The 21655-nt window shown below is 34.3% G+C and overlaps 1 protein-coding gene across 4 annotated transcripts in view; it reads right to left on the bottom strand.

The window, feature by feature from the left end:
* LOC126735592 (transmembrane protein 94) overlaps positions 1 to 21655 on the bottom strand; it is a 105177-nt gene that overhangs the window by 36295 nt on the left and 47227 nt on the right. For 3 of the 4 annotated variants that reach the window (XM_050439630.1, XM_050439632.1, XM_050439633.1), the window contains 5 exons: positions 20826 to 20989; positions 19735 to 19862; positions 14134 to 14282; positions 8561 to 8671; positions 2158 to 2410 (listed from right to left, as the gene is read on the bottom strand). In XM_050439630.1, coding sequence (XP_050295587.1) covers positions 2158 to 2410; positions 8561 to 8671; positions 14134 to 14282; positions 19735 to 19862; positions 20826 to 20989 — 805 coding nt within the window. The remainder of the gene's footprint in view (positions 1 to 2157; positions 2411 to 8560; positions 8672 to 14133; positions 14283 to 19734; positions 19863 to 20825; positions 20990 to 21655) is intronic. The other variant, XM_050439631.1, reaches the window with a different exon arrangement.

Here is a 21655-nt window from a genome sequence, read left to right as displayed (position 1 = left end):
CATGCAATTCGGGAGCAGTTGACCAATAATCCTTATAGATGGGACTACGTTTGATACCCATTAACAAATGTATGCCCAGAAAAGCATTAATTTCACACTGATTTGTAGGGACATAGCTTTTGCCAGTTGAAAGTTTTTCCTGCTCGGCATAAAGATTTGTTTGAAACACTAAAGTATCAATAAATTCCTTAGTAATAAACAGTTCAAAAATCATATACGGTGTTGAATCATTAATGTCTTTGATAAACTGAGGAATTCCAGAAGGTTCGGTAAGTTGAGGAAGAGGATCAGGTCTATGAACATTAGACCAAACAGGAATTTTACCTTTTGACCATTGTAATGTTGTTGTAGTTCGGAAAGGGGGATATTATCACTTGGATCTTCCTCCTCAGAAACCGGCAGATCTTCCATATCTGTAATAACTGTAGGAACTAAAGTTTCGTCCTCTATATCGGAGGAGTCCATATAAATTTCTGACTCAGACCCCGAAGGCAGTGTATCGACATAAAATGTGTCGATTTGTGTGTTGACTTCATCGTAAGTCAAACCTCCTACCGTCTTAAATGGCAATGGCTCCATACCTGCAAGAAAATATTGTATAGGTATTTTATAATAAGTGAAATTCAATATTCTAAGTGGAGCGGTGGTAGTAAAAAAGGACCACATAAAAACAATACTTTTTTTACAACATACTAATAAATATATGTAAATTAAATATCTATACTTACTGGAATGATGTAAGCTATCACTTTTTGCAGGATCTAATAGTATTTATCAATTTAGACACAGATAACTAACTTTTGTTTATTTTAACCTCAAATTTAATTCGTAACAGGTGTTTCATCAATGCTGCTATCCACCGAATAAGAAATTTAACCGCCAAAGTAAAAAAAAAACGTTAAAATGTCCACGGAGCGAGCTCCAATAGGTGGTTTAAATTTTGTGCTTCGGCAGCGCATTGCAAAGCAACATCAAAATATGGTCTATTTTTTGAACCACCGAGCCTTTAAACCATTAGTCAGGGTGGTTTAAATTTTCGACCATGAATACTTAAAGAGTTAATGCGGCATTTTTACTCCATATTTGCAGCCATTCTAATCCTAAACTGATCTTGAAAAACTTAATCCTGAAATAACTTAATAGTATAAAGAACAACGTGCACAAAATTGAAACACCTTCGCAATAAAATACTTCTAAGTGAACTCCCAATCAACATTTCAATTTTACATCATATTGAATTGCTGTTGACCAGTAGCCGATACCGCCGTTTGCACAGATCGGGCCGAACAAGCGTAGCGCGTTTCTTGATTTGATTCATGCTAGCCCGGCCGTGCGTTGTTGCCAAATGATACTAAACTTATCGGCGGTTCAAGAAAATGTAAGAAAAATGCCTGAATTTTGTATTTCCATTCTCAAAGGTTTATTATTAATTTTTTTGAAATGGTTTTTTAATAAAAAATCAAAATTTTAGAAATTAAAAAAACTAACACCTATCAACTCTTGAAAAAAATATGTCAATTTCACTAATGAAAACCGCATTAAAAAATATTGTAAAATAAAAAAGTTATCCAGGAAACAGGAATTTATAGGTGAATAATCCCCTTAAACTTAGCAAACTAAGACAATTAAGTAATATAAAACTAATGCTTGGTGTACAGGGTGGCCATTTTATTAGAGCTATACCTTTTCTTAGAATCTACAGGGTATGCAAACAAAATTTCTTACAGAAGTGTTTTGGTTTTAAGCGAATATTTAAATTATTTGAGTTTCATCAATACAGGGTGTTCAAAAAGTGCTGCACCGACTTTAACACCAGAATATTAAATGAAACATTATGTATGTTTTTAGATTCTTTGGGAGAAATAAACGTAACTTTCATAAGAACTAATTTTCCAAATTTTGTGTAATTTAGACAAAAATTAAGGTTTTGTATTTTTTTAGCAAATTTATATCCATTATTAAAAATAAATTAAAAAATAAAATAATAAATTGTTTAAATTAATTATAAAATAATTAATTTATCTTGAAAACTAATTTTTTCTAAATATAAAACGGCATTTTTTCCTTGTTCCTTAGACCATTTTGATGTCCTTTATTATTTTTTTTTGTTTTTTATAAATTACTAATTTCTAAATAATTCCATAGGTAGACACTTACTCTATTACTCATATCAAAATTAATCGGAGCGCTCTGTTCAGTACTATCAGTTAAACAACTGAGCGACTGCCAATCGTGTGTAGTGCTATCCGCATGTACTGGTACACTGTCCTGACTAGTTACTTCGTCGTGGTTCTCGCTCTGACGTCTCACGTGAAACTTCTCCACTTCAGTGTCGAATTTCACTACGGAGTGGTCAAGATTTATAGCACTCGGTGCGGAAAAGCTCATGGTGCGTGAAGACTCTAGGTTGCTGTGAAATTAGGCAAATTGAAGGTTAGTAGTTAAGGCTTTATCGCATCGAGAGATGTAAATGCGTGAGGAAAGGAAATAAATGTATCGTCTCAAGTTATAAGTTAAATATTGAAATAAATGACTAGAAGCTGCTTGTGACGCAATCAAGTTTAATGGTGATTTTTTTTGTTGGAGTCGGTCTGTTTTAATTTTATGGTGACATTTCGATTTCGCTGTTGAATCATCCTCAGGAAACTTTTTTTTGTTTTTATAAGATGGTTGTGATGGTTTACTTGTTTTTTTAATTAAGATATAATTGTAAGAACTTACTTAAAAAGGACGATACACCATTCATTAAGATAGTTAAATCAAGTGGAATTTGATTTGTGAAAGATTTGCACCAAAGCTCAATATTTAACATAACAAATATTGTAACCAAGAAGAATGGAGGAAGGAGAGATATGTATCATGCCTGTGCTGGGTGAAGCCAAATCCTATTTGAGCCATATTTTAGCGAGTAAGCGGTTTTAAGCGGCTTTAAGACATCTCATTCGAGCGATCAAATCATGACGTCACCGTATAAGGCGCTTTAAGCGTTTGTTAGCGGTCTCCCAAAACCGCTAATAAACTCGATATGTCAAAATCAAAGGGAAGCTATACAAACAATAATAAACAATAAATATTTATATCAATTTTTTGATATTTTTTTAGAGTAGAAGCATTATATTGCTTAGTATTAGTTTTATTTATTTTATATTAATGTCTCATATATATTAACAGTTAAGACATCCAAACCAAATAAAAATGCAGAAAATAATAAATAATCAAAAGAGCGAATATATTTAAAAAAAAAAATACAGTGAAGAACGTAAAGGTGAGATTGCGGGTATTTTTTTGAAATTGATTTTTGATTAGTTTGGGTTTATTTCTGTGTGAAAAAAAATATGAGTGAGGTTATGTTTAGGCCAGTAACTTTTTTGTTTATTGTATTTCCTCTTAATCTGATCCTTAAAATGTATAAGATCGGATTTAGTTAGTTTAGTATTTAGACTAAAAACGTTTTGAAAACTTAGACAAATGGGTGTTTTCATGGTTTAGGTCAGTCTCCAAAGCGAATGCAATACCGATGAAAGGTAAAGCTAATATTTACTAATATTTAGACTGCGCAACCATATCGCAACCATATAATGACGTAACGCTTAAGACATTGTAAGGCAACCCAGTAAGACGCTTACTCGCTAAAATATGGCTATAATAAGTTCGCTAACCCCACAATGCTATTCTCGGACTGACATTTGTGCAGTAGCGTAGTGTGTCTGGCAAATGTAAATTGTCACCCAACTGCCACAGCTTTGATCCACAAACTTCATAAATATACCTGGACTGCCAGGGTGGAAAGGAAGGTAAAAACCCAACTTGGGAAGAAATTGCCAAGTATTCTCCAAATGTCAAGTCGTATTGGAACTACCTCTTCAGTTGTTTTTGCTGTCTTATCGATGGGCCAACCATAAAAGCACAGGCGAATCTTCGGATGGATGTTATTCATAATTAGGTACGCATTTCAATTCCAGACGCCAGCGATCGGATGAAGGTATGATGTCAATGCCAAAGACTGGAGGTACAACAACGGTGACGGTTTGGCTCTATGACACTAAGAGACGGAAGGGTCTGTCACCGAAACATCTTGGAATGGGCCTTACAAAGTGCTGGAAGCCATCAACGATATTCTTTATAAAATACAAAAGCCGCCGAGGGGTAAGGCTCGAGTCAATCAACTTAACCGAGTGGCTGCTTATTATGGAAGATGGATTTGACATTCGATGAATTGAGGGCCCATCATTCTAATGGCCGAAAGAGTCGTTATGGACGTGACCTGCGAAGGGCAACAAGACCTGTTTTCTCTGGTGCATTGTGAAGCAAAGGATTAACAAATGTCTGAGAAAGTTCGGAAAAATTCAAGGGGTGCGTCGGTCTAATCCCAGGCATTTACACAAAATAGCCAATAAAGAAACTAGCAGAAAGATTTTCTACTTGGTTACCAAAGAGGCGTCATATCAAAAGACAACCTATAAGGACGTTTGGAACGCTTTGTACTCTCTAGAGCAGGAGTTGGTTGACGAGGATCGGAGAAGCTTAGCAATTCCCAAACTCGGCGTGAAAGTTTTGGTGTGCTGTTATACTTACCAACGTCATTCTCTGCACAAAAACGAGTTTTATTTCTACAAGAGACCCAGTTGCAAGAGGAGAACCTTCTGCCGATATCAACATCCACCATCTTTGGAATCATTTGGGGACGAGGGACGGGGCAGTGTAGCGATAGTCATAATACCAGATGTTTTCCGTCATTCTAGAATGACACAAGTGGGCACACTGCACGACGTTTGTAGAGACGCGTGGAAGTCCAGCGAATCTTGCGGAATCATCCTCGGCCGAGTATACAAGAAGCCGCTGGGAGACAATTGAAAGCTCAGTTCAAGTTTAGTTCGGAATTTTGGCGCGATATTTAAATCGGACATAAGTAGTAGTATATAAATATTTCTAGTAGTCATAAGTGATCCTGCTTAGTAGAGCAAGTGTGTAAATAAATCAGTTGATTATTTTTCTGCATGGATTATTTTAATTCACACCTTAATAAACAGTAGAACCCATACATTATAAATATTGTTTCAAATGCAGTATAACCTTTGTTACTGGCTTAGTATTACTTTTTGATATTTTCTTTAATTATTAGATTTGAATCCAACTAATTAACTCTTGTCTTGTTAAAAAAATATTATGAAATTGTATAAAATATGATCATAATAATAACGGGTGGCGCAAAAGTAATGTCATAATGTGAACGTGCCTTAATTTTTACAAATGGCGCCAAATGTCACTCTGTTTTGACATGTATGATGTAGACAAAAACAAAGGTAAGGACACAAAGTCACGGTCTCATCCAATCTATATAATTTCTCAAAAAAGGCTTAAAATCTACATGTGTTTCGCTCCTGTCGGAGCATCATCAGGCCTAAAAAATACATTAAGATATTTTTCTAAAAGAACGCTTATAAAACTCATTACCTAGACCTACACAGATCACATTACAACTAACAACAAAAGAAAAGCTAGGTTAAGTTAACAATTCCCACCATAGATAATTTTTTTTTTTTTTTTTTTTTTAATAAAAAAGTAAAAATTTAAAATGTCACCAGTGGGGAACGATCCCGAACCTTTAGATTTACAGGCGCGCGTCTAACCCATAGGCCACCAAGTAACATGATAAAACATGGGGAACACTCCGAACTATACTATTAAGTGTGAATATAAGTAAACATCTTAACAATAAAAACCAAAAATATCTAAAAACGAAAAAGAAAAGATCAATCATCAACAATGTCATCCAATACTCCTCAAACTCCCCTTATTCCTACAAATTTGCCTCTTTTAATTCCCTTTTCTATCGCCTTTTCAACATCCCCCTTTCTAGAGAAGCTTTTCTTGATGAACTAAATATAATTAAACATATTGCTTTTAACAATGGTTTTCCACTTGATATAATTAATCGCCTTTATTCTAAATTCTTTAATAAATACAAACTTACTTACAACTTAATCCATCTTAATAACGAAAATAGTCACCTTTTTAGATCAATGTCCTTTTTTGGTAATATTTCTTTTCAGCTTGCAAAATTTTTTAAGTCTACAAATCTTACAATTGCTTTTAAAACTACAAACAGTTTAAAAAGTCAGCTAGTTAGTACAATAGATAAGGCAGATTTCTTTTCAAAATCAGGGGTATATTCATTAAGATGTAATGACTGTAATGCCATTTACATAGGGCAATCGGGGAGAAAAAATTTCCACCAGAATAAAGGAACATACAAGTTTGGTGGACAGGTATAGGAATACTGACATGATCGAAACTAAATCGGCGTTTGCGAATCATTTATTGGCCTCCTCACATGGTTTTTCTTTAACTCAGGGAGCGGATATTTTGCATGAGTGCTCAAAAAGCAAAAAACTGGACTTGTTAGAAAAGATGGAAATAACTAAAGCTAAGATGAGCCCTGTCCTTGTGTGTGTGAACGATATTTTCACGTTTGAACCTCACCTCATTTATAACAACCTGTCTTAATAAAAAAAAAAAAAAAAAATTATCTATGGTGGGAATTGTTAACTTAACCTAGCTTTTCTTTTGTTGTTAGTTGTAATGTGATCTGTGTAGGTCTAGGTAATGAGTTTTATAAGCGTTCTTTTAGAAAAATATCTTAATGTATTTTTTAGGCCTGATGATGCTCCGACAGGAGCGAAACACGTGTAGCTTTTAAGCCTTTTTTGAGAAATTATATAGATTGGATGAGACCGTGACTTTGTGTCCTTACCTTTGTTTTTGTTTTCGTTTGGTCTCTTAGAGAAAAATGGATAATACGTTTCTATGTATGATGTAGATATATAAGGAATTAATTGTCAACAAGCGATGGAGCGATACACACCTCAAGAACGCGCAATTATTGTTACTGTTTATTTGACAAATGTTCAGTCTGTTGTTTTAACGCAGCGTGAATTTCTTCGTCGTTTTTCTGGTCGTCGTGCTCCATGTGCTCGCGTTTGGCCGAACGCCTCGTGCAAACTGGGTCCACTAGAGATATCGTAAGAAGTGGCCGGCCTCGTATTGCTCCTTCAGCCGAGAACATGGCTGTTGTTGTCGACGACGTCAGAGAGAATCCACAAACATCAACAAGACGACAATGCACACAACTAGGCATCAGTAGACGTTCGTTGGAGCGAATTTTAGTGAAAGATTTAAAAATATTTCCATACAAAGTGCAAACTGTTCACGAATTGCTGCCTGCTGACCATCAGACAAGGTTAACTTCTTGCCATGCTCTGTTAAACTTAGTGCAAGAAGAGGATGATTCCATATCAAAAATGCCCAACGAACCTCATTTCCAACCTTAAGTGGTTATGTTAACAAACAAAATTTTCGTTTCTGGGGCACAGTGAATTCACGTCAAATACGTGAAGAGCCATTGCATCCCCTGAAAGTTACTGTTTGGTGCGGCATTTGCAGTGAAAGAGTGATTGACTCTTATTTTTTTGAGGACGCCGATGGCACCGTAAATGGTGAACGTTACAGGCAGATGCTAAACCAGTTTTTTTTTCCTGCAAGTTGCTGCATTGGCTCTTGATCATTGTTGGTTCCAACAGAACGGAGCAACCGCTCACACACATCGGGCAACGATGAAGATTTTGAAACACCAATTGCCAGGTCGAGTGATTTCCCGTTTTGGTGATTTGAACTGGCCCTGCAGATCGCCAGATCTCACAGCACCGGACTTCTTCCTTTGGGGCTTTTTAAAATCTCGCGTTAACCACAATAAATCACGCTCCTTACAAGCCTTAAAAGTTAACATTGAAGAAGAGATCGCCAATTTGGACCCAGATGTTTTGCGAGCAACAATTGAAAATGCCGTAAAACGAGCGCCAGTATGCATCAACTCGGGAGGTGGCCACTTGAGTGATATATTTTTTCCAATTAATGTTATCAATCTTACATTTTCAAATAAACTTATTTCGACAACAGAACTCTTTTTTTTTTCAATTTAGAACAAAATGGCTGCCGGTTCAAATTATGACATTACTTTTGCGCCACCTTTTATAATATAATTACTAAATTTTGCTACTTTTCAATTTTATCTAAAAATCACATTATCTTGGTAGTCATAACAAGAGTATTTTTTGTTACTTGTTTGTTATATAAACATTTTTAAAGCTTTTCATCATAATAATTATACCTTAATTAACAAAAGAATAGACACTGATTAAGACAGTATTAAAAAAATGTTTTGGAGGATCCCGAAGATGATTCAATAAAAGAGTCAAAACATCTACCTTAAATTCAAACAGGGCTTCTGTTGTTTTTATTACAACATCTTCCAACAAAAAATTCTAGCATCAGTAATAAACAAAAAATAAAATTAAGATTTCAGTTAGTAATGTTAACCTAAAATCAAATTTTTATGAACATAAATTGAACAAAACATATAGTTAAAAAGCTTCGATTTAAAATATCAGTTTTCGCCTTATAAAAAACTATACACAAAAAACACAACACTGAACCAAACAAACAAACAAACAAAGGGAAAAAAAGCGTGTCCAGCATCTAAAATTTCAGGCTACAATAATACCTATCTATCAGAACCGACTTTTCTCCACTACCAACTTGGGACTGTTCCTGGATGCGCCCTTTACCAGCCGGTGAGGACTCCAAACTAACTTGTTGCGTTGCACTTTCTCTCCTTAAGACCCAAGTTAAACCGATAACATCGACACAGCCAGCCAGAGCAGTACAGTAAGAGAGAGCCAAGATAAAGAAAAGGGGTAAAAAACTAGAGGTTAGATTTTTAGGTACAATACAGATTGTTGGGGTATGTAAATAAGGTATCGAAAAAAGCAAAATGCTTATTTATACAGTGCTTTAATAATATTTAACACATTTGTTGATTACAAAATACTAAGAAACAAGATGCTTTTAAATTTGTTTGTTATTTTCTTTTTAATTATTGTTGGTTACTTGTTTTATAATATTTTTTGTGTATATATCAGGTGTTTTCAAATGTATATGAAATTTGGCAACACGGTATAGGTCATAGAAGTGTATTAAGAGACGCATTCAGTTGTTTGTTATCATAGCCGACTTTATTCAAGCCGCGAAATGATCACATCGGCAACATGGCTTTCAGATCCGTTTTCATTTCAGTTCTCACGGGACTTAACGGGGATCGTTCGAATTCCTCTTTTAAATTTGAATTTTTAAGTGAAATTTCGGAAAGGAAAGTGAATGTAGTTATTATTAAGAACTTACTAAGTCTTAGTAACATCTCCCAGCCAGTGTCGGTGTGATATATACTATAAAAACAGTGATAAATGTTTATTAAGACAAACACCTTGTTTGTAAACAGAAAGAGGTGAAGCCGGCCGGCTTTTTAAGTGGTTAAGTTCATTGTGCTATTTATCGATTTTCAAGTTTATTTTACCTACCACTTTTAAGATTTTTTTGTGTTGTGCTTTTATCTGTGTGATTTAGGATTTTTTGTGAATATCTTGTCTTCTACTAAAACTAGAAACGTATGCCTAAGAGCCAAGGTTAATGCTTTATTCACATAAAAAAATTTAGGTTTTGTTTTATTTATAAAAATATTTGGAGGAAATCTGGTAAGGAATACCCATAGTGCACACGTTATTAGTAAGTATAGGTAAATCTATTAGCTTTATTTACGAGGGTGGTCCCAGAAGTACCCGGCCTGACCTAGAGATGTCGGTAGTAGTTTGAAAAATATCAGTGTATTAGAAAGTATATAATCTATGAAGCATATGTTTCAAGTTTGAAGACGCCACATTGCTTAGTATTTGTTTAACAGCCATCAATAGTGAACGTTTTCAGTGAATTTGTGAAAATGGAGAAAATTGATGATCGTTATGTGAAACAATAATTTTATTTGAAAGGCCTCAGCCCAACCAATATAAAAACTGAACTGGATTCTACTCTGGGTGAGTCTGCTCCTTCGTTAACAACAGTAAAATATTGGGTAGCAGAGTTTAAACAAGACCGTACGAGCTGCCCGGACGAGCATCGCAGTGGTCGACCAAATGAGCTGACGACTCCAGAAATTTTAAAGAAAATTCACAAAGTGGTACTGGATGATCGTCGACTGAAAGTGCGCGAGCTAGCGGACATAGTAGGCATTTCAAAAAGTGTGGTACATCGCATTTTAACTGAAAATTTTGACATGAGAAAGCTGTGTACAAGATGGGTGCCGCGTTTGCTCACACTCGAGCAAAAACAGTGTCGTGAAGATGTTTAAATTGAGTGTTTAGCCAAATTTAATAGCAACAAAGCAGAATTTTTGCGTCGTTTCATAACCATGGATGAAACAGGGTCCATCACTTCACATCTAAGATAAAAGAACAATCAAAACATTGGACTCAAAAGGGAGAACCGGCTCCAAAGAAGGCGAAAACCGTTTCAGCTGCAGGCAAGGTCATGGCGTCGGTTTTTTGGGATGCGCGAGGGATAATTTTCATTGACTATCTTGAAAAAGGTAAACCTATCAAAGACGAGTATTATGCGAACTTATTGCAACGTTTGAGCGAAGAAATCAAGCAAAAACGGCCGCATTTGGTTAAGAAGAAAGTGTTGTTTCATCAAGACAATGCACCAGCTCACAAATCCGTTATTGCAATGGCCAATTTACCAATTAACGAATTAAAGTTTGAATTGCTACCTCATGCACCCTATTCGCCAGATTTAGCCCCCTCAGATTATTTTCTGTTTCCAAACCTAAAAAACTGGCTCAGTGGTCAAAGATTTTCCAACGATGAAGAAGTGATGTCTGCAGTTAATGGCTATTTCGAGGCGCAAGACAGTTCTTATTATAAAAAGGGTATCGAAATTATAAAACATCGCTGGGAAAAGTGTATAGAGCTGAAAGGAAATTATGTTGAAAAATAACTAAATTTTTTCCCACAATTTTCGTGTTTTCTTTCTTGGGTCGGGTACTTCTGGGACCACCCTCGTATATATAGGAATTCAGTGAAGAATTTTTTTGCCTTTTGAAATATGCCAAGTCCCTGCTGTGTTCCCGGATGTAAATCTATTTACAAAAGTAGTTTAAGAGCAGGGGAGGCAAGTATTTCTGTTTTTGGCTTCCTCAAACATGAACTACTTAAAATTAAATGGCTAAAAGCCATACCTAGAGATAATTGGGCTCCTCCTCAAAATTCTGTGGTTTGTGCCAAGCATTTTGACCCGAATGATTTTATCCGTGAAGATGATTATCTTTTACCTGATGGCACACTCACTAAGATTAGAGTAAAAGCAAGATTAGTTTGCTCAGTAGTGCCTCACATTTTTCCAAATTTACCTGCAGATTTAACAAAAACAGTACCTCTGAACAACAAAAACATAATGAACTTGCCAATGAAGCCTTTGAGCAAGACCTTATGAGTAATGATTCCCAAAAAATTCTAATATCTGACCTGTGAAATATTAAATTTGTTGGGGATACAAAACTATATTTCTATACTTTAAACTTGAATGATGCTTGTATAAATATTATTATTCAAATATTAATAGATAGCGACCTACATGTTACAGTCTTTTTAAAAAATAATGAGTTGTCCCAAAATGACCTAAAACGGATATTACCTTTCAAATTGAAATTAAGTAGGTGGTCTCAACTCGAAAATCTATTAACTAGGTATAAGTCTTCTGATTATTGTGAGCTTAATAAACCATACTCTTCATTAACCAAAGTTCAGATTTCTTAAAACAGACGTTAAATTTATTGGAAAGTTCTGATTCACACAACTTAGAGGATGAAAACGGTAGTGACATTTGTAATTGAGTAATACTTTTAATAGACCAAATAACTTTACTTATTTTAAAGCAAAAACGTTATTGCCCACCAACTATAGTGATGTCTTTTATGTTATACAGATCGTGTTTTCGTTCGTTACTTATAGGAAACCGCATAGAGGGGAAATTTTGCAACGTCGCGCGTGTAAGCCTGCGATAGAGCACTGCCCCGGCCGGACATCTGACTTTCGTGGGAGCTGCGTCGTTTGGCGACAAAATGTCCCAAAATATTACGCGAAAATTTTTACGCAGGCATTTTTAAAATATTTATTGAAATGCGGGTTTTACAGACATGACAATGTGTAAAACCCGCATAGAATTGTAATCTTAAAATGTTTAATATGCTGTGTTTTGCATAATGAAAATTAAAACGTTATTCTAATAAAAAATAAAATATCAACTCTGATAAAAATATAATAAAAAATCAGAAATAAAACTCTAATAAACAAACTTAACAACATATAATTTTTTAAATAAAAGGCTCAAATAAAAAGCCTTCTTTCGCTAAACAAAAACTTAACCTATCGTAAAAGCTATTTCGCACCTCCAAAAGAGTTTCAGGTAAAATGGAATTGGCACCTTCGACAATTTTATTTCGCAACTCCTCTAAATTTGTTGGCCTACTAAATTCATGCTTGTAAATGGTCTGCTTAAGGTAACCCAAACATCAAGGAGGCCATTTAATATCGCCAGTCCCACTAATAAGGCGGTTAGGAAAAGTATTTGCTAAAAATTCTTTTACCCTAGCCGCGTTATGAGCAAGACAGCCATCTGGCTGAAAATAAACCGATCCCAGATCTACATCAGGTAGGATTTGAATGGCAGGAAGAACTTGGTTTTGCAGCAACTCAAGGTACTTTTGGGCGTTTAAAGTGCCATCAATAAAAAATGGCCCTATAACATTGTCGCCCAAAATACCTGCCCAAACATTCAATTTCTGAGGATATTGGGTACGAAACTGAAAACTTCTGTGCTCGTTTTCCTGAGACCAATAACGAACAATGGAAGGATTGTGTTTGCCATGTAATGGAAAAGAAGATTCATCAGAAAATAAAATATTTTTTAAAAAATATTCGTTTTCATTTGCCTTTTCCATCATGGTTTCACAAAATTCCATTCTTCGCCATTGGTCTTCAGGAAATATTTCCTGAGTTTTTGAATACTTTAACAGGTGGTTAACACTCTTTCTAATTGCCCTATTAGTTCTTGACGTTTTGTGTGGCATTTTTTACAATCTTGAAGACAAAAAGATGTCTCAAAATTTGTAACCACATCTAAAACCGTTTTTGCACAAGGAATCGGTCTATTTTCGAATGTTACTGAAAACAAATCTCTACATTGTACTGCCGAATTGCCTCCATAAAACCATTTAATTAGTTGAACTCTTTCGGAAGGGTTATAAACAGCCATAGTGAAAAAAACACGAAAATAACGCTCAAAAATTATTAACGCAACGTGCAGTAACACAGCAAAGTGAGGTCTGCTGACTCCCGGTTCAAAAAATAAAAGCGAAAAATTCCGCCGCCAGCAAGCCGCAACCAAGCGGTGTTGCCATTATTTTGGCTAATACATAGCTCACGATAACACGATCTGTATATGACCCAACAGTTATTTCAGGCTATTAATTTACAAAATAAAGTCGACGCGAAAAGGTTAAAGGTTAAAATCGAGTGACATCATGCAATAACTGAGCTCTATAAACATTCCGATAATTAAAAAAATAAATATTTACAAATTGTATCTATTTACAGATTATTTTGGAAGCATACGGGGTGTTTCCAAACATTCATCTAAACATGCAGATCACTTCTTCAAAAATAAGTTTTTTAATTTATATTTAAATTATTACTTCTAGAGGTAAAAACTTATATCCTATAGATGTTTTACAATCAAGTGAAACATCAGCACAATTTTATTAAATCTTCCATTTCTCTAGGTCCATCTACTTTCCCAAATTTTATAATAGTTTACTTTTATTTTATTTTCTAACTTTAGTTCTTTCTTTTTCTATTTTGAGCCACAATTGTAAAAGTGTCACCTCAAAGATAATTGAAATTGCACCTCAATGATTTTGATGCATATTAAAATTATAGAAAATAAATATATTTTTTAATTTTCATATGTTCTACTTTTTGGTGTTCTTATGTCTAAATGTCGCAAAAAAAAACTATTAGAAGCGAAAGTTTTAAAAATAAAAGTCTAAAACATGCGCGTTAGTACTATATGTTTTCATATAAATAAACAGTTTCTACAAGAAGTAATACTTTTTTTCTCTTATTTTTCTAAATTAAATTTGCTGTTTTTGCAGCATAAGAATACGAAAAAATCTTAAATGAATAATACCTATTCCGGTCACTTAACAAAGAAATGTGGCAGTTCCACCCACTTTCCAAGCCCATTTTCTCGCTAAAATCTCGCGATCTCAGCTCATTTTCTTTGCTGAAGTGGACGAAACGAATACAGGCTCTTTCTAATTGCTCTATTAGTTGAACCTGAAAAATATAACTTTTTTACTGATTTTATTATTAAAAAGCTATAATGCAAGAAATAATATAAATAATTTGCTAAGTTATATTATAGAAATTCTTCACAATGTCTGCAAACGCTTAAAGAGTGCAGGGGAAGAGAGAATTATTAAATATAAATGCCTATAAAATGGTAATATCAACTTTTTTTTGGCATAGTCTGTCAAATTCTTAAAGAAAATATAACAGAACCTCCAAAATATTAAAATAAAAAAGTAACCACAGTCCAGGACTCTAATCGTTCCTGAATTTTCAATAAATTCGATGTTTATTCGCGAAATACAGATAAAGGAATATTGATTGAAAAAAAAATATTGAAACTGTTGAAGTTTAATTTGCCAGCAAAGTCTTCATCAATGATATTTTAGAAAAATTGGTTGCTTAAAGTTAATAAATTGTTATTGAATTGTCATAAAACAATAATAAAAATTTAACAGAAATAGCGCAAGTTGACCAACATGGTGGTTTACAAAAGGCAAGAAACTTTGGTGTTTGGGAATCTAGAAAAAAATATTGAGGATACCTGCAATAAAAAAAATAAATAATTTTGAGTAAATTATGCTATAATATTGTCCGCAATTAAAGACAATGGAATTTCAATTGGGTGCTTAGAAAATTGAAAGGATAAAATTAGTAATCAACAACTTTGTTTCAGTTCAACATGTGCACACGGGCAAGGATGGCGTTTTGTTTACAAACATATTCATCGATTCTCTGTTGTCAAGTTTACACGCATCTTCAAAACAGGAATTTTTCAGCTATATATATATATATATATTAGAAGAGGCCACCACTGCCAACTCTTTTGTGCATATATATATATATATATATACATATATACCACCACTGCCAACTCTTTTGTGCAAAAGGCTCAATGAGCTCCATATCGACGTCGCCTTATTACAGGAGCCCTTGACGTTCCAGGGCTCTGTTAAAGGCCTGAATTTAACTGGCGGCATTTTACATAAACGCGTAGCTTCTGAGAATCCCCGCGCATGCATCCTTACTAGAAATGTAAGGAGCTTTCTCCTCTCAGACTCCCCACTTGGGTCTCCCGCTTCTCATGGACTGCAATTCTAATTCCTTTGGAAATGCGAAGATAAGAAACTAAGAGGCCGCCTGGTTGTCTACCTGTGCTCAAATAGCCTAGAACTACTCAACCGGAGCAGTGTCCCAACTTTCTACTACAATAGGGGTCAATCAATTATTGACCTTACGATCTGTTCACCTAATACTGTGAACCTTTTCAGCTCATGGAGGGAGTCCCTTGAGGTCACAATGTCAGGCACATTCTTTTTGAATTAAAGAAGCAGGCTCGATGCGATACTTCAGCCTACAGAAATCCGAGGTGCACTAACTGGGACCACTTTCGAGAGGAACTAGTCGGTGGTCTTGCGGACATGCCGGCAAGGTACACACTTCTGGCCGACACAGAGATCGGGAGTGTCAACCTGACTCGTGCGATAGTCGCAGCCAACTGTCTCCTCAGACGGAGATCCGCCAATGCCAAGAATGTCTGGTGGAACGGTAACACGGAAAAGCACCGTAACACTACACGTCGGCTCTTTCACAGGGCTGAGCGCACCAAGCTTGCCACTGGATGGGATGCGTGCCACGCAGCTCAAAGGCAATACAAAAAGACACTCAGGGACTCCAAAAGACAGTGGAGCCGTTTCTGTGGTCACATTGAAAACACACCCTGCGCAGCACGCCTGTGCAAAGTACTGTCCAAGAACCCTGGAACTAAATTGGGGTCACTGTCACTCCCAGATGGCGGCTTTAATAATGACCGGAAGTCACTGGAGGTCATGCTGCACTCACTTCCCAGACTTTAACCACAGTATAAAGAACAAGACAGTAGGTTCACTCTCTTGCGGCCGTTTGAAGTAGGGACTTCTAAACAGTGCCGACTTTTTTTACGCGGTCGTAAATCATTATTTAGTTTCGACGGCAATCCTTTACGATACGGGGGGTGTTTGAAACATTTTTAATAAGGAATATTTTCGTACATAGCGGCGGGCAGCGTGTAATATATGGAATTTTTTGAAATTAAAGGCACTTTGTATTATTGTTAAAATGAAATTGAAAGAATATCATTAAGTATCTCTTTTGAACAAATAACTGTAAGAAAAACACTTGGTAGATAGCTTTAAAATTAAGTTTATTAGAATGTACACAATTAAATCTTAGCTTTACGTTCCTTTCATGCTCTTTTCTTAACTGACCTAGAAACTACCTACCTAATATTACATACACTTAATTAATAATAACTTCGTTAATATACCCATTTTTTAAATATTTAATAAAATTTACATAATAATGTGATAACAACACTCAGCATATGGAACTCGGTAACAGTGAAATATAAAAAGGCAGTTAAATAAAAAAAACTTATTAAATGCCTAATTATTTGCTTTTTAAATAGGGGATGAAAGAACAAACCACTAAAATTCAAATAAAACGAAAATAGGTATTTTACAACCTAGAATTCATATAAATATGCAAAATAAATATAGTTTTACATTGGAGATTATAGTACACATCAATATTTTGAAACTTAAACCCTTAAAAACCTCCCTTAATGACGAAAAAAATGCAGTTTTAAGTATGGTTAGACGGTATAAGTGGCTAAAATTTATATCATTCAAATGATTGCAATGCAACTAATAATAAATCGGATAGCTTTCACTATTAAAAACCACCACTAATAACAGAATATTACCAAAAATTTTGCATTTTTTTAGATTAAAATCACGATTTAAAAAAAATATGTACTCTAAATCGCTGACACTTTTTGAACATATTATTGGTACCTATATATAGTCCATTGTAGAAGGCTACGCTTTAATTTTTGAAATAAATACATAATTTTTTATGATAAATTTTTTTAAAACTGCAATTATTTTTATTTTATTCCTAACTTTTTTAATTTTTATGCTAATGACTTACAATCAAGTTTATTTTTAAAGTTTTTGATAGTACATACTTGAAAAAATGTGCTAGATATTTGTCTAAAAAACGTTATTTTTTTAAAATTATTTCACGTTATTATTTTACGTCATTATATTTTGTTATCTAAAAAAAGGGGTTATGTTCACACAGTTGTATCTTAGCGCCTATAGCACCTAGATAAATCAAACAATAGCCAATCTTTTGTTTTTAAACCAACTTTTGTTTATTAGATTTTTTTGTAGGATCTCAATTTTCCGAGATATTTAAGAAATACTGAAGAAAAGCGTGTATTTTTTTCTGTAAACTAATCCATTTTTATTTTTTTAAAAATGTATATCCCCTTTTACTCCTGCAGCCATCTACGCAACATATCGCCGGCATTTTTAAAGTACAAAATTTCCGCACAACGCTATTATAGTTCTAATATTGAAGACGCCCCTGTATAACGCAGTCGCCACCGGGCAGCAAAAAAGAGTAGCATCAGAAAGCGAGTGAGAAAGGCAACATTTTGGGCGGCGCTTAGAGTGATCCTTCTATTCTAGTTTATGTTCGGTGCTTTAACTCATCTCGCGATCCTCCTAGCTAATTTTTTTACTATAAGCTAGAAGCTTACCATGAAGTAGAAGACGATCGACACACATGCTCAAGCTCCACCATTGAACCACCAGTCGTATGAAACATCAGTAGTTTGAACCACCAGTCACACAAATCACAAATCACCGTCAGCAACTACCAACTTACAATTCTCGCAAGACATCGGCAATGGCTGTTACAGAACTTCCGTCGACAAAATTCACAAGCAGTAAGACCTAATTCAAGTATTTACGATTGATCAACTTAAACTTCAAGGAACTTTTTTTTATATCTTATTTAAAACTTTCGCAACCATTTAAAACTCTTGTGACAATGTAAAACTTTCGTAGCTCTTGTAACACTGTTAGGTCAACCTTTTCATTTTCACCCTCTAAATAAAATACTTGTTTTTTTTTTAACATTCCCCAAATTTTTACTCAAGGGAAGTTCACTATGTTTGCAGAGGATACAACTATCTTATGGCATGATGCAGATCCGTCTCAATTAAGCAGAAAAATAACTGCCGGTCTTTACAAAGTAAAAACTTGTTGTGACTCAAATTTGTTGACTTTTAATGCTTCAAAGATTAATATTGTCAATTTTAAAGGTTGCATTAATAATATTCTTATGAACTCTCGTTTTGTTGCAACCCAACAGTTTAATAAATTTTTGGGTTTAACCATGGATGACACTTTAAAATTTAAGGAACACATCTCTCGTGTTTGCAGTAAGGTCTCGTCTGGGTGTTCTAAAAATGCATATTATGCCCTAATTGAGCCGCACCTTCGGTATGATATCCCATTCTGGGGGTCCTGTTCGCAGTATCTTTTTCATGGCTTGTTTGTTTTTCAGAAGAGAGCAGTTCGCTATTTATGCGGGGTAAGGTCTGCTAATCAGTCCTGTTGTCCTTTATTTGTTAAATGTGAAATTTTGACTTTATGCTGCCTGTTTTGGAAACGGTAACACTTATTTTTGAGAAATTTAGAGGGGACCTTTGAAGGAGACACTATGCGACCCGCCAGGTCTGTTTGCTTGGATTGCCTATTCCTCACTCTAGTCTTGTTAGAAATTCATTTGAATTTAAAGCCTTAAACATAAGACGACTAAAGTGTATAAAAAAGTTTAAAAGAGCAGCAAGGACACTTTTGGTAAATAAGGGATTTTATAGCTTGGGGGAATTTTATATAGATAATTTGATCTGATGCTTCTTTTAATATTTCTGTTTATCGCCATTAACGAAATTTTAATGTATGACTGTTCTTATTGCATTTTTTAGTGTTTCATATTTTCTCAAGTTTTTTATATTTCTTGTTTCGTATTATAAGTATTATAATTTATATCTGATATCTATATATATAAATTTTTGTTTTACCAAAATGGTCAACAATTGACTTATTGACAATCCTACTAGACCAATTTGGAGTGAAGATCGAGCGAATAACATCTTGCCCAGTTTCATGCAGCGACTTACTGTTTAACTTTAATTAGCAAGCTAGCTATAAACCTTTTTTTCTAAGTCGTAAGACATCTCGTCTTAAAATCATTGTCCCGACCTATCGCCGACTGGGAAGGTCTCAGAGTGGGCCAGATTGTCTTGGAATGAAATTCTTTAATATTCTTCCTTAAGACCTTAAGGTCCTCTCATTTAATAAATTTAAACTTGTAGTAAGAAAAATTCTGCCCGAGAGAGCTTTTTATTATGCCGCAGAATTCATCAGTACATTTAATAATTAATATTTTATATTGTTTAGTAATAGGTTAAAGTTTTTAAAGATACTGTGTAATTTTGGATCTCTCAAGCTTTAATATGCAACTAATGTTTTGCCCTATATATATATATATTTTAACTTGTGAATATGCTATTATACATATATTGAATTTGAAAATCTCTTACCATGTCGGTCAAGGCTTGATATTGCATTGTAACCATACCAATAAAGATTTGATTGCATTGCATCTGAAAACAGTTCTCAGTGTCCGATATATTATTTCCTACGGGATAGTCGTTATACAACAGAGAATCTAAAAAAAAACTTATAATACGTAATTTTCATGTAAGAAAATCATTATTCAAATATAACATCTCAATTAAAAACCCTTTATTTTACTCTCGACACGTGTTTTGCTAACAATGTTAAACTAGTTACAAATCTCGTTATCTACTAATGATGTAACTAATAGGGCGGAAAAATGAATGAAGCATGACCAAACAAATCTTAAACACCAACTAAACTATTTAATTATAAGACTATAAGGGATTGGACCTTTATCCCTGTTAAGAATGTTTTTTTGATTTTTGAATATTGCTAAACATTCGTATAAACTTCTAATAAAAAAATGCGTTTATTTCGAAAACGGTCTACTTTTTGGAGATCAAAGAAGTATACCTTTTTTGACTAGAATTAAATGCTGTTTTATTATTTTCGCTCGCAAATATACGTACAGGGAGGTCAAAAAAGTTATGACCTTTTTAATCACTCAATGTTGTTGTATGTTGCGCCATCTAGTGGCAATGGCAAAATAGATATCATATTCGGGTTCCTCATCCCAAATAATAAGAGTACGCCAAATTTTAGGTTAATCTGTCCAGTGGATTCCAAAATATCTGAATAAATGTTTGGTAAAAAATTAGTTTTAATACCCTGTAGAACGAAAACCAATAACATTTTGCTAAGCGATATTGAGCTCAAACGGTTTATTTTCATGTCAGGTATCCTACATTAACCTATGTCCAATTAATTACGGGACACCCTGTATAAGGAGATCTGTAGGTAGTTTTAGTTTAGTTTTAATCTTCTCCCGATGATACTAACATCGTTAGCAAAACACGCGTCGAGAGTAAAAATAAAGAGTTTTGGTTAGTGGTAAAACTGTCTCGTAATTTGAGCGTTACACCAAAATTTCCAACCATAGAACTAAACGTAGAAAAACTAAAGACACATTGTCATAAAACAGGAGTCGTTAGAAATGATCGCTATCGCTTACCTGTACTAAAAAACTGTGCATTTTTAATTTTTGGTTCCAAAACACTTTTGCAGTCCCAATGTACGGGCGTCGGGCTTCTGTGATTCATATACAGATGTCTGCTGTCACTGGGCAGCTCTAGATATACTTCGCTTAAATTACTGCTGACAGATTTTGATAATGGCCTAAAAGCGTTTGTTTTAACTTTATTAAATAAATGTGTTGGGTTTTTTATTCCGGTTGTTCAAATTAAAAATGAATATATTTTAATGAAAGACTAAAAGTACTAAATATATTACAATATATATTTTTTTAATTATATGCCAAATGTGTTTGGTACAAGACATAAAAGAAAGTCTAAAATAAGATTCAGTTATAGACACATCAAAATGTTCTAAGACGCAAACGCATTACAAAAAAAAATAAATGAAAATTTGGAAATTTATTTGGAGAATATTGAAATTAAATACATCTGAATTCGTTTTGGAAACACTGCTAAACATTAATTAATCAAAAACACAAAAATTCATCGTAGTCTGCCGGGGAATTAATAATGTATGACAATTTAAAGAAATAAAACATCGAAAATTCGTTCATAGCTAATAACAGCTCGGTATCTCTTTGTTAGATTTTTAATTAAATTGTCCATACCGTTTTGCTCAATTTGTAGCACTTGCTCATATGGTTCTTTCCTTACCTGGAACACTATTCCTTGATTTAAAATAGGCCATTTTAATATATTGCAAACGTGCTCGATAGCACTTAAATCAAGAGAATACGCAGGCCATAGTAATACCAAAACTTTGTGCTGTTTAATAAGTTTCTAGCGGTTCTTGCAACATGCGGATGTG

Source organism: Anthonomus grandis, chromosome 4 (genome assembly GCF_022605725.1).
Source record: "Anthonomus grandis grandis chromosome 4, icAntGran1.3, whole genome shotgun sequence".
NCBI lineage: Eukaryota > Metazoa > Arthropoda > Insecta > Coleoptera > Curculionidae > Anthonomus > Anthonomus grandis.
The sequence above is the reverse complement of the archived record's forward strand: the minus strand, read 5'-3'. Positions and strand labels throughout refer to the sequence as shown.